This window comes from Nanorana parkeri, unplaced genomic scaffold (assembly GCF_000935625.1).
Source record: "Nanorana parkeri isolate BGI_ZX_2015 unplaced genomic scaffold, ASM93562v1 scaffold29, whole genome shotgun sequence".
Taxonomy (NCBI): Eukaryota; Metazoa; Chordata; class Amphibia; order Anura; family Dicroglossidae; genus Nanorana; species Nanorana parkeri.
The window spans coordinates 1148512-1165513 of NW_017306297.1; the positions used below are offsets into that span (position 1 = coordinate 1148512).

The 17002-nt window shown below is 42.6% G+C and overlaps 1 protein-coding gene across 1 annotated transcript in view; it reads right to left on the bottom strand.

Moving 5' to 3' along the window:
* Window positions 1-17002, bottom strand: part of LOC108795683 (probable cation-transporting ATPase 13A4) — an 83784-nt gene that overhangs the window by 37615 nt on the left and 29167 nt on the right. Inside the window, exons 9-13 of the mRNA XM_018566981.1 lie at window positions 16258-16386; window positions 12441-12605; window positions 10418-10575; window positions 7091-7279; window positions 885-946 (exon numbers count right to left, since the gene is read on the bottom strand). Coding sequence (XP_018422483.1) covers window positions 885-946; window positions 7091-7279; window positions 10418-10575; window positions 12441-12605; window positions 16258-16386 — 703 coding nt within the window. The remainder of the gene's footprint in view (window positions 1-884; window positions 947-7090; window positions 7280-10417; window positions 10576-12440; window positions 12606-16257; window positions 16387-17002) is intronic.

Consider the following 17002-nt stretch of genomic DNA (forward strand, 5'->3'; position numbering starts at 1 on the left):
ACGAGCAGGCTAGAAACCCGCCGACAATCGTACGATTCTCGGCGGGTTTTCGAGCATGTTGGTTTGACAAAAGACATGCAACCGTACAGTAGAAACGGTCGCACGTCTTTGTTCACACTGCTCGATTCTCGTACGATCGCGGGATTTCGCCCGATTCTCGTACGAGAATCGAGCAGTGTATGGGCACCTTAAGGTGTATGGACACCTTTAGACTGAAAGGTAAACATTTGTGCACCTGTACTAAATGTAGTAAGAAATACAACCTTTATCCACGTTAAGACCAAAACCTCCTTAACGTTGAGAAAATAGTCATTATAGGAAAAGTACAAATGCACGTCAACTATTCAAATGTGACAACTGCCTTTTTTTGTCCTTTCAAAATGACACTTTCTCTCCATTGCATAAGAACAACTCAAAGGCTATGGCAATTAAAAGGAAAATTATTGTGAGCTTGAGTCAGTTGTATTTTTTCAGTTTAAACATTTCTAAAATAGTTTTTTTTTACCTTTTGTTATTAATATAAAATGTATTTATAAAAAAAATAATAAAAAAAAAACTTTTAAAAATAATATATTTATATTTGCCTAACATATTTAATTTAGTTCCAGTGTCACCTATGACACTTATTTAGCAGAGCATTCTGGTTTTAAAAGAAAGCTCACCAGTAGGTTCCCTCCTTTTGTGATTGTGTCTTCGTAACTGAAACTTGAAGAGTTACATGAAGAGATACAATGCAAGAAGATATGTGTAATGTTTGCTTCAGCTATTCAGCCCTGAAAATTACAGGCTGGTTAGCCTGGTACATATATAAAATGTGCCTAGTGCACCACTTTTCCACTTGCTGGTTGGAGAAAGTATATGTGTATAATTCCATCACAACATACCGATAACCATTAGACGGTACTACACCCCAAAGATCCAGACCATCCTCTGTTAAGGTTCCTGTCTGGGAAAAAAGGAACATAAGTAGAAATCCTAAACTGGAATTACTAGAGAAAATGGAAGTGTAAAACTATCTCAAAGCTTTGTTACAGAGAAAGATAATACCACATGGTATGATGAAAAGTCTAGACCCCTGGGAAAAAAAGTATAATGAGCAACAGGCATTGTACAGTATGTAAACTACACCAGAAGAACAGACTTCAAAAGGGCAAAACAGAACAAATTTAACTCTATGCATGGTATAAAATACACAGTTTACATACAGTTGTGATCAAAAGAAACAAAGCGCTAAAGGTAGCTATATGAGCAAAAGAATATGCTATAATTGATAAGAAAATAAGAATAAGAAAACTGATATGTTCCCAATATCTTTTATAACAGTTTACTCAGCACAACACCATGATCTGGAAGCTATTATTAAAAAACATTGGAACATCTTAAAATACACTTTATTCAAATATTGTTAACCTTCGTTTCGTTGTGCACCATAATATTCATCACGTATTAACTCCTTCTGCGAATGATTATTCACACACACTTTATCTGTACTTAAGTTTCAATTGTCATTTTATTATTGACTTATTTATTTCATAATTCAGCCTTATTGTATCTTTCCTTTCCGAATCGATGGTCCATCTCCACTTGTTTCCTAGATTGGCCCATATACCTCTATGTTGATATATAGGCGCCTATATTAATATTTGTTGATTGTAACTGTTTTTAATTTTTGTATTGGTTCTACATATTTTTATCGCACTATTATCTGTATTAGTAACTTACTTGATCGGACATGCTAGCAACAGAAAACTACCCAAATGAACCTGATCAAAAGTTTACATACCCCAATTCTTAATACGATGTGTTGCCCCCTTTAACATCAATGACAGCTTGAAGTCTTTTTTGTGGTATGTGTGGATGAGGCTCTATCTTCTCAGATGGTAAAGCTGCCAATTCTTCCTGGCAAAAAGCCTCCAGGTCCTGTAAATCCTTGGGCTGTCTTGCATGAACTGCACGTTTGAGATCTCCCCAGAGTGGCTCAATGATATTGAGGTCAGGAGACTGAGATGGCCACTCCAGAACCGTCACTTTATTCTTCTGTAGCCAATGACAGGTCGAATGGCCTTGTGTTTAGGATCATTGTCATGTTGGAATGTCCAAGTACGTCCCATGTGCAGCTTCCGGGCTGATGCATGCAAATTGTACTCCAGTATCTTTTGATAACATACTGCATTCATCGTGCCAATAATTCTGACCAACTTTCCTGTGCCTTTGTAGCTCACACATTCGTGTTTCACAGTAGGAATGGTGGACTTTTCATCATAGGCCTTGTTGACTCCTCTCCAAATGTAGCGTTAATGGTTGTGGCCGAAAAGCTCAATTTTGGTCTCATCACTCCACATGACTTTGTGCCAGGAGGTTTAAGGCTTGTCTCTGTGCTGTTTGGCGTATTGTAAGCGGGATACTTTGTGGAATTTGCATAGTAATGGCTTTCTTCTGGCAACTCGACCATGCAGCCCAACTTTCTTCAAGTGCCTCCTTATTGTGCATCTTGCAACAGCCACACCACATGTTTTCAGAGTGTCCTGTATGTCAGTCCCGAGAACGACCCATAGTGTCTTATGAGTCTGAACACGTCAGGTACCTGCGTGGAGGGGTCAGACAACACCAGAATGATGTCATCCGCAAATAGGGCCAGTTTAACCTCATGGGACCCCAAGCGACTCCCCCGGAATGTCGGGGAGGATGAAAGGGATCTAGATAACGGTTCCAAAGCTATATTAAAGAGCAAAGGGGACAACGGGCATCCCTGCCTCGTTCCCTTGTGCAGTGGGAATGGGCGTGACATAGCTGATTGTGTAAGTATGCATGCTTGAGGGGACGTGTAGACAGTATTAATAAAACTCAAAAATGGACCTGAGAATCCCATACGTTGCATAACCATGGACAACCACTGCCAATTAACATTATCAAAAGCTTTCTCCGCATCCAATGATAGAAGAGCCATAGGATGCGAAGAAGGCAAGTTCAGCCGGTGGTCTTCCAGTACCATGAGAATCTTGCGAATATTGGACACAGCCGACCGGCCTGCAACAAACCCCACCTGATCAGGAGAAATCAGTTTTGGCAACACAGCTGCCAGTCTATTAGCTAGTATTTTGGACAGCATTTTGGCATCTAGGTTGAGAAGGGAGATGGGTCGATATGATCCAGCCTGCATAGGGTCTTTGCCCTTCTTGGGCAGTAGGCGGATATAAGCGTCATTAAAAGTGGGAGGATATATCTTGCGGGACATTATGTCCTGGTACAGGGCTTCTAGCGTAGGGGCTTTGGCAGTAGCCAGTAGGCGATAACATTCCGCCGAATAACCATCTGGGCTGGGAGCTTTGCAAAGGGGGGAGTGTTTAATGACCTCCAGGATCTCTGGCATAGTGATATCGCCATTTAACCATTCGAGGTCTTCAGCAGACAAAGAAGGTAGTTTTAGAGAATCCAAAAATTGAGCACCAGCGGGCAAGTCACCTTGCTCGGGCCCATACAGTTTCCTGTAGAAGTCACTGAAAATATCACCTACCGTGGAAGGGTCAGAGTGGACCACCCCCTTCTCGTCTTTTAGTTGCAGAATGTGGGAGCTAGGTCGCCCACCACGGGCCAGGTTAGCTAACAATTTGCCCGACTTGTTTCCAAACTTGAAGAGTGCCAGATCGGCCGGGTTTCTAAGTATTAGGTCATGTTGGTGCAGCCAATGGTCGCATGCCTGCTTGGCCGCCAACCAAGATGCCCTATGTGTCGGGGAGGGATCATGTTTGTAGTCAAGGTACGATCTCCTGGCAGCCGTGCTCGCCTCAGCATACCTTCTCCTGATCAGCCTTTTTTTCACAGTAGCATATGCCAGTATACGTCCTCTCAAAACCGCCTTTGCGGTCTCCCAAAACAATACAGGGTCAGACACATGAGCAGCATTATCAACAGCGTAGTCACTCCACCATTGTTGAAGCTCCGCCTGGAACGCTTCATCTTTCGCCAAATAATTGGGGAACCTCCAAATGAGGGGGTGACTAGGCATACCAATATTTTTTAGAGTAAGCAGCACTGGTGCGTGATCTGAGATCACCATATCCCCTATAGTCACAGACTCCAGTTTGGACAGCAAGGAGGAGGATGCAAAGAACAGGTCTATACGTGACAACGAGCCGTGGGCGTGGGAAAAGTGGGTGAAATCTCTTTCCAGAGGGTGGAGGTGCCTCCAAGTATCCGTAAGGCCTATCGAGTCAATCCAAGTGGCCAAGCGAGAGTCCTGGGGATTGCGGTACGAGGTACCAGGTGGGACTTCCCACGATCGGTCCTCGGGCGTGGATGGTGTAGCATTGAAATCTCCGCCAAGAAGGAGAAATGGGGAGGGCAGGAGCGATGAACTTTGTAAGAGGAGGTGATCCAAAAAGGACTTATTGTCCGCATTAGGGCCATACACATTCCAGAGGTGTAGTGGGTGGGGTACCACTTGTAGAGAGAGCATAGACCATCTTCCGTTGACCTGGTCAAAACTGTGGGAGGTGATGGAATGCGCCAATGACTTGTTGATAAGGGTAATTACCCCAGCAGATTTCCCTGCGGCTGGAGCACCAATGGCCATGCCCACCCAGGATTGTCGCATGCATAAAATATCTGGCTCTTTAAGGTGAGTTTCCTGAAGAAGGGCGATGTCAACTTTCGCAGATGACGTAAGATCAGGCGTCGTTTATTGGGAGATCTCAGCCCCTTAACGTTCCAGGAAACAATGTTCAGTGTGGGTCCCATAACAACCACAGTGGGGTGTAAACGATAACTAGCGACAGATGTTGGCAACAAGGAGGGGCTCTCACGGGCGTCCCAGCTCTCCCGAAGAGGCCCTGTGGCACAAGTGGATGTGCCCTTTGATGTGCATAAGAATTAAGGGGTGATCCATTGGTCAGGAGATTAAGATGCAGGAGATTGACTCCAGGAGTGTGTTGGCGACAAAGTACTAACAACAAGAACACAAAAAAAGAACCGTCCATTGTAAATGACTACCTTTTTTCCTGATGCGAGCGGAAAGAGGCTGACCACACGCGAGAGCGAGGCTGTTCTTCACAGGGTTGCGTCTGCGCAGTAGTATTCAATGAGCTGGTATATCGCGCCATCCCGCCATCCAGAAAGGGCGAAAACTATCAGTCCTGGTGAAACTTGATGAACAACGAAGGAGTAGAGAAAAATCAAAACAAAAGAGCGAAGTATCAGTAAAGTACCTGCAGAAGAGCAGCATCCAGGTCCGGAACCCCTGCGCCGCAACATCACCAATCTCCTCCGTAAGTATATTCAAACCTGACCCCCTCTCGGGCTCTCAGGCCTTCTTTTTCCGTGGAGGGCTTTTTAACGGGGATGAGGAAGAGATATTCCCCCAGGAATCGAGGAACCTTTGGGCTTGTGTTGCAGATGTGAAGCGCCATGCTTTCCCATCCCCCGTGGAGAAGCAGAGCACCGCTGGATATTGTAAAGCGAATTTTATGCGGTGTCTAACCAGCGATTGGCATACCTCATGGAATGATCTCCTCAATTTAGATGTTTCCATCGAGTAATCCGCGAATAGCAACAGCTTTAGGCCATCTACCACGAGGTTGCGCTGGGTGCGGTAGGTGTGGAAAATATTCTGTTTATCGTAGTAATCCAGGTAGCGTACTAGTACTGGTCTCGGTTTGGCGTCATCTCTAGGGGATCCCAACCTGTGTGCCCTCTCAACCTTGCATGCAGCGGACAGGCCCAAGGCTTTGGGTATAGCGGCGGCGCAAAACGCCCTCAGATCAACAGGTTTCACAGATTCCGGGATGCCAATGACCCGCAGATTATTGCGTCTGGAGCGATTTTCCAAATTGTCCACTTTATCTTGCAAGGTGTGTATGCGTTTGGTCATGTCACCATATGCACGATGCGACATCCTCCACATTGCTAATGCGTTGTTCCATGCTATTGATGCATGTATTTTGCACCTCCATGGTCGCATTTAGCTTGCCCAAGTGTAACTGTAAAGTGTCCGCAATAATTTTAGCCATATCAGCCTTAAGACGTTTGGTCACTTCTGCAGCGATCAGCTTATAATCAATGTGGGGGGTATCATGTATCAGGGAGTCTGATTCACTCTCTCCCATACCTGTGTCCTCCTCATGCTGCAGCTCATCAGCGGCCATCTTGGATCCTTCCCCTCCGTCTATCTGACTCCCTGGGAGGGCTCTGCGGGCTCTCAGTTGGCGCTCCAGATACCTGTCCATGACAGGGGAGCGGGTGGCAAGCTGCTGGTGACCGGCGGACGAGGTTCCGGTATGATGTCTGTGGCGGGACGGAGCTCGGAGCCGCTCGTCTAGTGCATCAGGCGCCGGAACCGGAAGTCTGTTTGATACTTCTTATGAACAGGCACTTAGATCTTGACCTAGATCTAGGTGCAGGGATACTTTTCCTGCAACCGGCAAAGCTGTGCTTGCAGGCAAAATAAACTATTAAAATATAAGATTCTAAAAAAATGCACATTTTTGTTAGGTGTCACATATTCAACAGGGTGTGCTAGTATGTATGTGAAGCAAGTCTGCTTCAACCACTGCAGCCACATTGGCATAGTAGAGTTGACTTCTTTACTGCTTCATATTAATAATGTAGCCTGATATCAAGTGTTCCCCAAGATCCAGCTCACATTTCACAGACATAATGAGGATTGACAAAAGGATATGCAATAAAAGTTAAGTTTCAGCCATGCTTTAAAATGTATTGTCCAATTAGGTACTCTGGCACACAAGATGCAAAACTACAGATTATTCAGGGAGAGTGGCTCTCCCAGTGTAATCAGCAGAGCTCCACTGTCACTTTGAGAACTGATCTGCTGTGCTCGGTTTATCAGAAGCCACTACCTGAGAAGGGAGCCATTCTTGCCTCTGCCTTATTCTGGCCCTGTGTTCACCTTCCTGATTGATTCCCCATAGAGGTCTTTTCCTGTCTGGTGGGATCTGCGCACCAGCCATGCCAGAGCATGGCTTTCTTGCCAGCAGGATCACAGTGACAGAGGATGGAAAGGACAACCCTTTGTATGTGCTCATGGTAAACACAAGCTGCTATTCATGCATGCTTGCAAATACAATTTCACCAGTACCTTGTCAAAGCAGAAAAGGTTAATTGTGCCACATAGATTTATCCTTTGGGGACTGATGCAAAAAATTCCAGAATTCTCAAGTCTTTTCTGGGCATAAATGATTCCTGCAGTGAGGGCAGCTGGGAGAGCTGGGGGAACTGCAATGGTGATGACATCTAAAGCTTTTTTCACAACCTCCCCAGCATCAGCCTGTAAAAGACATTTAAAGAATTTACAATGAGACACAAATGAGTAATACTTTACAAACAAATTGTTTTATTGTGTGCTAATCTTTTTTCCATGCAAATATTAATGAATTCTTCCCATACATTATATTAACTTTTTTTATTTATAGCTTTTTGTGATGACTACTGTAGACCAAAATCTTAAAAAGGGAAATAAATGTCTGTTTATACCTCAAACTTGATTCCACAAAAAGTGTCAAAGTTAACACTTTGTATTGATTATACTCTTCAAATAAAAATAAAAAGGCATAAATCAAAATGTCATATGCACCAAAAGTCAATTTTAATTATCTGATCCTTCCCCGTCTTGAGAAAGAGGCGCTCTGCCTTGAAACACGTTGCCTGCCATTTGTACTTCCCCTCCGGCTCCTGTGTCAATTTTTTTCCAGCTAGAGAATCTGCTCCTGCCCAGCTTTTCAACAGCTGCAGCTGCCACTTTACAGTGACAGCACGGCGCAGTTTACCGGCTCTCTCACCATCAGAAGCACTGCTGGGGCTACTTCACTCCTAGAGACTTACACAGCCTGCCTTTAATAATGGACTGACAAAAGCTTCTACTGTATATACTCCTAATGTGAGTGCATTTTATTCATTTATTTTAGAAAATGCTTTAAATTGACCTACACGATCAGAAGCTGTTTGTTTCTATCCCTTTGTTCTTCCGTCTCCAATGACCAGAACAGCGTCTCTTCAGAACGGGTCTGATACAGCTCCAAATGAAGCACACAGTGTTGTTGCTGGCTTTGGATACATTGTTTCCCTGCTGTCAGCGACTTTGTATTAATGTGAGTGCAACTTAGTTTCTTAAATTTTTCCCTGGTTCCACATTGTTTATTGCGCTAGGTTGTGGCGCTTTCTTTTTTTGTTATTATAATTATCTGCAGCCCTATGCACTCCGCCACTATACATCTGTATAAACCTTTCTAAAGCTGTAAAAGTCACTCAGAGACCAGCAATACCAATTGGTTGTGTCATAAGGGAGATAACATGGTGATATCACTGCTTAACTCTTGGCTATTAACAAAAGGTGCTCAAGCTGCCTATCTACCAGCATGCAAAAAAGAAAAGAAAAGAAAGAACAGGAGTTTGTAACAGTGACAAAGCATGAAAAGCTGCCATTTATCTCCTTATTACTGAAATATAAACTTATACAAGGACATTTTTCCAGCACAAGTTAAAGAGACCCTGTAATATAAGAAAACCCTTTCAGCAAAGCAGATACTGGTAAAGAAAATGTCTAACAGGGTTATTCACAAATGGGTGAATTTGTGAATAACAAATTCACAAATCGCTGCAAAGACATAGTGCACACACACCATTCTTTGGCATAGCACCACACAGTGTGCTGAAACACATGTCCATTTTAAAGTGCATAGTGAATGAATGGCATTCCAAATGCACCTTCCGGCCACAATGTGTTTGATCACATCACAATGTCTGGTACTGCAATACTGCGAGTTGCGGTGGAAAAAAGTAGTGCATGCCCTCAGAGTCCTCACATTGTCCGCAATCTGTGCACCCCAAGATCGGAGCACCCATCTATGCAGCTCTCCTAAACGTTAACCTAATAAGACCGCCTACCGCTCCTCCCTGCCATCACTGATAACTCCACCCACATCTCCGCCTCATTCTCCTTCGCTGGCTCACTCAAGGCCCATTCACACCCGATGTGTTCGGGCTACACTGGCCATTTTTTCCAGTGCAAGACAAGACAATTTGATGAGTTACGGATAGGCACAATTCGAGGACACACACACACACACACACACACACACACACCACACTACAGCATTCAGTACTTTTTTAAAGTGCAACACAGTGGGACACGGTACAACCGCATCACACCGCTATGTGCCCATAGAACATCATGAAATGTTACTTGTGGCATATCAATGAGCTTTGGCAAAAAAGTGAACAGTGTGATACAATTAAATGCATCAGCACGGCTGCTGGTGTGTATGTGCCCTAAGGGGAATGTTGCTGTGTACGAGTCCACCTAACTTGCTGTCTAAGCCTCCAGTGACAGCCTATCTCACTGGTGCTTGAGATGCACCAGTGAGTTAGGTTGTCACTAGAGGCTCAGGCAGTGAGTTAGGTGGAACAGCACACCTTAGATACCAGGACAGCTGCAGGGGAGGAGCCTGAGCCCCACTGACTGCTTCAAAGCCAAGCCCGGGCCCCCTTGCTGACCTAATGGGGCCCTGTATGGATGGCTACACCCCCCTTAATAGCGGCCTTGCTTCAGGTCACTACTGTATCCTATGTGAGGATAGATAATGGATCTGCTGGGTCCCCTGCAGATCTCACTGGTTCCTCCCTTTGACCTCATCCCACACTAGGAGATGTATTTGGATCTCCTTGGTTACTCGATTTTACATTACATCACTAATGAATCCTATAGTAATGTGAGGTCAAAAGGGAGGAACCAGTGACAGCAGAGGGGTGCCCAGAAGATCCACCGTCCTGAAAGTGGCCTTCAGGTGACCAGCTCTTTGCAATAGAGCAGCACTGGTGCCAAGAGAGGCAACTATTCAGTCTTTTCATAGGTATGTACTTTTCTGAAAGAGTTTTACTACATGGCAGTGTGTCTTTTAAAGATTTATATAATTGTAATCTAATTGTGATCTATTGGCTATAATTGTAATCTAATAAATACAATTGTAAAATAATGAATAGATATTTGTAAACATTCACTGTACCAGTAGACACTGTTCACAGCTGCTGAACCAACAAAAAAGGTCCTCTATTACATTAGAAGTACATGCCATGCATCCAATAACAGTGAAATCTTGTGGGTTATTTCAAACAATAAAATAGACATATTGGTAAACAATCTATATGCATGAAATAAACTTCGCTCTTACAATGTTTTATGGATTTACTGAGGCCACTAATATTTTAAATAACCAAACAAAATACAGCTTTTTGCTATATGCTCTAAAGTGAATGAGTGAGCTTGTGAGTTGATCATAGGAACAAGAGACTGGAAGTTCCACTGAGACCAGATCTAATATGAAAGCATATGGAACCAATCGTGCAGTAGAATATGATTAAACTAACGGATTGAACAATGGACATATAAGCTTTAATATTGGTGCCTTACCCCATCCAAAGAAAACACACAAATTGCATAGATCATGCCAATCAGAGACAGACCAATCAGGCTGCAAAGGAATACCAAAGCATCCCTGTAGAGCTTGTAGTTCACTGGCTTTGGGTAGAGGATGGAACGTACCAGGTCGCCTTTAGCTGTATTAAAGCCTAGAATGAAGATCAAAACATATGGTAGCAAACAACTGTGAAGGCAACGGGAGAGCAATATTTGCAATTTATTACACTGAGCTAGACAGTTTTTGAAAGCATATAGCATTGCTTTGAATTCTTTCTTAAAGTGCTTTTCACTTTTGCAGTCAGATATGAGAAACCCCCTCTATGTTTGTTATGTGTTGCCATTCACAGCATAAATGCAAGATTATAATTTTTTTTTTATTTCCTACCTTTTAGATGTTTTGTTGCAGCATTTCTTACCTGTTAGATGTTTTGCTGTTTCGCTCATTAACTTTATTAGCATACAATACAGAAGCAAGGCGTTTAATCATTTAACACTTTGTTGGGCCAAGCAGCGTTCAAATCTACATTACAAATTATAATGAAATGAACCAGCACAGCACAGACAGGGTTAAACCCCTCACAACCCCTAACATTCCAAAGAGGAAGTAGAACTGTTAACCCTTAAGAGGTCAAATAGAAACCTTAACCCAAGTAAAAGCAATTTAAACTGCAAGAAGCATGTTTTAATATTTTTTGGGGGATTATGCTATATGAATAGGAACATGTAACAAATATATAAACAGGTGTTATCCCAATTTTGATGCGAATGTAGAAATCCACTTTAAAAAATATAAATGGAAGAGGTGACTCCTCCCACCAGGCTCTATCTATAACTGTAACTTTACACTGGGGTAGAATGATGCATTAAATATAAAGTGTTTATCTTTTTTTTAAGTTTTGGACTGAAGGGTTACAAAATGTGCCAAAATGTTTATTGCCAGTGCCCCAACTGAGGATATCCCCCTTCCCCCCCAGATACTGCACACTAAACATCAATACTGCTGTAGCACTATTGAGCGCCCATTCCCAACCTGCCTGGGCACCTCGCACTGGTATGTCTCACCCAGAAAAAGAGCTCTACAACTCTACGGTTAAAGGTATTAAACCTTCATTTGTTTCTGCATATATCTACTGCTAGCAAGCAGTAGATATATGCACAATTTTTTTTTTTTTTACTTTTTCAAAAGGGTTAATACTTACCTGTGTCTCTGCCACACGCTCCCATCCGAACATCTGAACATTTCTTGGTCGGCCGCATGCGCAGTTCAGATGTTCGGCTGGGAGACGAGGAGAGGCACAAGGTAAGTCTATGGAGCAGCATGCACCCGCATAGACTCTATGGGACATCAGAGAAGAGGAGGACAGAGGAGTCAACGCTGGATCGGAGAACCGCACCAGAGCTGGAGGGACAGCTAAAAACTACAGGAAAGAAGATGATCAGATTAAGAGGCATCATTTAAGGTAAGTCCTTACATTAGCACTGTGGGGCGGGGGAAAAAAATGTTTTGCTCTTAATTTCACTTCAAGCTCTTATAGAATAAGTGAAACCTGTCAGAGTAGGAGCTCATGTGAGTGGACACAAAACTAAAAGGGTTTTCAGAGCGAAAATGATGTTCGGTGTGAGACCTCCAATTTGTATGTAGTAAAGGGAGAGGCAGGGCTTTAACAAAAGGCGGCAGTATGAGAGAAAAGATTAAGCTGCCAAATGAAGGACAGGATGTGCAGAAGTGGGCAATTGGCCTACAGAACAACAAAATGTAGAATTTTCAAGAAGGAGAGAAATTGACAGTGGAACAACATACCGCATGCTAGAAAGTGCTGTGTAATGAAAACTTTTCCTGCTCTGCCTAAAGTTCATCTTTAAAGTAAATATGAGAGGACTAACTATTTTAACACAGTTGGAAAGTATCAGAAGTTTACTAATGCATTTGCTGCCTGGGAGGGCCTTTTATATTACTTTGAGCACACCATTATTAGAATCTTCATAACCTGAAGTTAGTTGAAAATTACAGTACCTGTTCTAAGGACAACAGCTTTCACATGGGATGCAGCTTTGGTTTGGATGACCTGTGTTCCACAGAAGAGGACATGCCTCTTGTAGTCATGCACACTGTGAACCTTCCACGGTTCTGTGTTATCTGTTTTCGGCAAAGGAGTCTTGGTAACTGGGATACTTTCACCTGCAACCATAAGAGAGAGATATAGTTACTCATTTGAATACCAGTATTCCAAGGAATTTAAAAGGCTGTGTGCTTTGTTACAGAACTGCAACTAATTGTATACGCTAAACCCATGCTAGGATTCAATATCTTCCACAATTACATGCAAGATTAGCTGCTTTTGTCTAGCTAAAGCTTCAGAAACAGAATGCATGAACTTTATTACACACTGAAATACAGAGATGTCATGAAGAGCAAAAACTTCAAGCGTGTTTTTCTATGTTAAATGTGTATGTTGAAGCAATTAGATATGGCCCAAAAGCTTATGTATACTCTTCTTTATTTTTTTAAGTTAAAAGAGAACTATGGTGTAAGTGTTTTCCCCATAGTTCTCTTTAGGGTCATGGGAGGACATATATTAGCTTCCTCCCGTGACCCAAAGCTCAATATACAGTGGGCTATTGCTCGCGATATACTGTGAGCGCCGCAGCTGGGACAGATCCCGACATTACTGTCCACCCAGCTTCGTGAGTGACAGCTGGCTCTGCCTATCTAGATGCAGAGCCAGCTGTTCCCGCCCCCTCCCCCATCCGTTCCTCTACTCAGCGCTGGGAGGATCGGAGAGGGGAGGGGGGAATCCCTGTGGGCAGCTGCAGGGAGACTATCGAAAAGTGAGCAGATCGCTGCATGTTTCTGCTCACTTCCCGATCGATAGAGCTGCCTGTGACAGCTTCTTTGTCACAGGCCGACTAACTATGAGGATGAGTGGAAATCACTCACCTCACAGATGTCCTTTAAGTTAAATTTCATCGAGAACATACATTTACAATCACGCTGACATACTCAAACTTTTTGGTTAATTATTTTTAGATTCAGTCAACATGATGTGCCACACATCTATTTCTTGTTCTCTTTTGATATTAGCCATATTATGATCAAAATTATCATCCAAATTATGATCGTTTTAGCAAATCTTCATTGGATTGTTTCTTTGCAAGGCGTGAAAGATCCAACAACAAAAATAAAAATAAATGATTATTATTTCACACTTGCTACAGATCCATCATAATGACAAAATATGTCCTTACTTGTTTGACTATTAGTTTTGATTAAAAAAAAAAAAAAAAATAGTCCAAATAGTGATTTTTTTAGTCTGAGTAGCTGGCGGGCTTGCAATACGATATATTAAACCACAACTTTATACTATAAATATGGCTCCTGCTATTTATATATGCATTTTTGAAAATCAAAAACATACAAAAAACAAATTTTTTTTAAACAATAAACACGTTAATATGATTGATTACATTCAATTCACACACACACACACACACACACACACACACACACACACACACACACACACACGGGAACGTACAGCTTTTTCAATTTTTTTAAGACATTTTGAAGGTATAAGCCCGGTATAAATGATCAATAATTTGATGTACGCTAATGTGAATAGATTGTAATTATAAATGTCAGGGGATACACTGAAAACTATACACTCCTTATATGGTTTTTAGCGTATCTAAACAGTAGATTAGAGTGTATTTCCACTTCTGCAGCCAAATATTACAACTATTTTATATTTGATACATGTTTCAATTCACATAGCATAACTAAAAAAAAAATAATGTAATCACTGCATGCATAAAACATGTTCAAGAAAAGCTTAAGTACAGAGAAAATTTTCCCCTGGAATGCAAGAAGGGTGGGGAGAGTAAAGTTTATCCCTATTTAACCCTGTCTGTACTGTGCTGGAAGATCTCATTATCAGTAAACTAGATACATCATCATGTAAACTAGATTTGAACACCGTCTGTCCTAACAAAAGGTTAAGGATCAGGTGAGTATTTAAAAAATTAAAAAAAATGTTTTATATTTTATGTTCCCGGGGACATAATTTGTATGGGGATGCTCTCCTGAATCCGGGGACTGTCCCCAGAAATTCGGGGATGAATGTAGAGCTGCAACAACTAAATCGACCAAGTCGATTATAATCGATGATTGAAAAATCTCTCTAAGCTTTCAATAATCGATTATTGGCTTTCGAATAGTAGGCCCTGTTCACGGCTCCACACACGCCGCACCTCCTCCCCGCCTCACGCTTGCCACTGCTAGACCCACCCGCTTGCATCCACGCTCTACAATGTACACAGCACTGACGAGGCATCCCTGCACTACCAGTGTGCTATAAATTTTCCTCAACCCATTAATTTCTCTACCGCGTCACTTCCAGGTGTGCATGTCATGAAGAAAGGGGGGGGGTCATGAAAAAAGCTGATTCGGATGACTCGACCCCACTGGAGGGGACACAGCCGAGAAAATGTATAGGATCGAGAAAAATTATAGAACACTGACTTTTACACTGTCCGGCCCCTCCCACAGCTCATAGCCCAGAAGCGTGGACAGCCAGTGGCGGTCTACAGTGGGTGAGTGCCTAAGTAGTGGACATGGAGCAGAGTAAGGCCAGAACCATGTATGGAGCCCAGTGGGAGGAGAGCACTTTTGTCGTGCGAGGGTTGCCAAGTGATTAAAAAAAAACTTACGATCTGCCCATCTTGGACAGGCAGATCGTACTTCTGATGACTGTAAACGGGCAGTGTGCGCTAACTCGCCGAGCATCGTACGATTCTCGGCGGGTTCTCCAGCCTGCTTGTTCGACGGAAGACGTGCCACCGTACAGTAGAAACGGTTGCACGCCTTCCATACACTTTGCGATTATCGTACGATCGCGGGATTTCCCGCGATTCTCGTACGATAATCGCGCAGTGTATGGGCACCTTTAGAGCTCTGGGTGGGATGAGATCTCCAGTCCTGGGGCCAGGTGTCACCAATGACCAGCTTGGGCCAATCAAGTGGCTGAGAGCAGCCTCATTAGGAAGCCAGCCCAGTGTTCAGAGTTGTGTGAGAGTTGTGTGGGTGCAGGGGGCACAGAGCCACAGCAGACTCAGGTGTGTGCTGGACACGTGGAACAGCCAGGGAAGGCTGGGAGAGGTCGGGAAAGTTGGTGACCCTAGGACCTGTGGGACACACTGCTGAGAGAGCAGAGTGAGGGCTCGCGAGGGGTGAGCAGTGTGAGTTTCTTGGAGCTGTGGAAAGCTACAGAGCAAAACTAAAAGCTGTCCTTTATGTTGCTGCTAGAAACTGTCTTGTGCAACAGGGGAGGTCTACCCTGTAGATGGAACGAGATGTTTGGTGTTTGCTCTTAATAAAACTGCATTTTACTTGCACACAGTCCAGATATCTCTAGATATATCTATAGATATATCTAGATATATACACACACACAAACAATTCTAGATATGCTGTGTGAATAGGAACAAATAGATGAATGTAAATATACATAGTGGCTTTTTGTTTATGAATATAAATACATTCACTGTTTTTTATATTTCTATAAAAAAAATTAATTACAGATTTTCTTGACAGCATTTTAGCCCATTGACAAAAAAGCTTATTTTGCCATTATATTTTGCAAAATGTGCTACGTATACATGGGGAGGATAGCTTCATCTGTTAGGTGTATAAACCCTGTAAAGTCTAGTTATGAAGCACTGCCTTCTTCCCTAACTGTGTCTCACATTATATTCACAATATGAAGAGAAGAAAAATATATTTTATTTTGCAAGGACTGGCAACTATAATCACCTTGAAAGAATGGAAGTTATACCTGTAAGCATGCTCTCGTTCACTATACAGCCTCCATTGATAAGCAATGCATCACAAGGCAAGAGACCATTTCTTTCAATCACAATTACATCACCAGGGGCCAAGTGACAGGACTCCTCCACATAAACACCTGCAGAGAAAATAGGGACAAATCATAATTGGCCATTAACCAATTAAACAATTTCAGTACCTGAAACAAGAAATGGATAGATATTTATAATTTTCTGGAAAAAAAAAACCCGCCAAGCTGTATTGCATCCAGTGAAAGACTTCCTGCCTCCTTAGGCATACTGTTTTGTGCTGCTCTTCTTCTACTCCAATTAACTGGCTAAGTTTACTGTAATGCTAACAAAAATTATATCTCATAGCTACAAAAGGCTTGTAGGAAGGACTTTGGAGGATGAAATAATTTGCCTGCTCTGCTTCAGCACACTTACAGCCTAGGCAGTTCTAGGTGTATAGACCCACAGTAAGTAAATTGTAAGTACAAAATTCCATCAACAGAAAAAGCAAAAACATTGCAGGGCCACTAACCGTTACAAGCAGGGCAGGCAGACGGGGGCCGTATTATAATTTTTTTCTTTAATAGGAATGTGTCAACAGTCAGAGACATGATGTATAGGTGACTGTATCCCTCCGCTGGCAATCCTACCATCCCGGGCTAAGGTATATGTGGGCTATATAGAATTTGGCCTTGATTTTGCAAATACTGCAAAAAAAAAAAAAAAAAAAAAAAAAAATTAAAC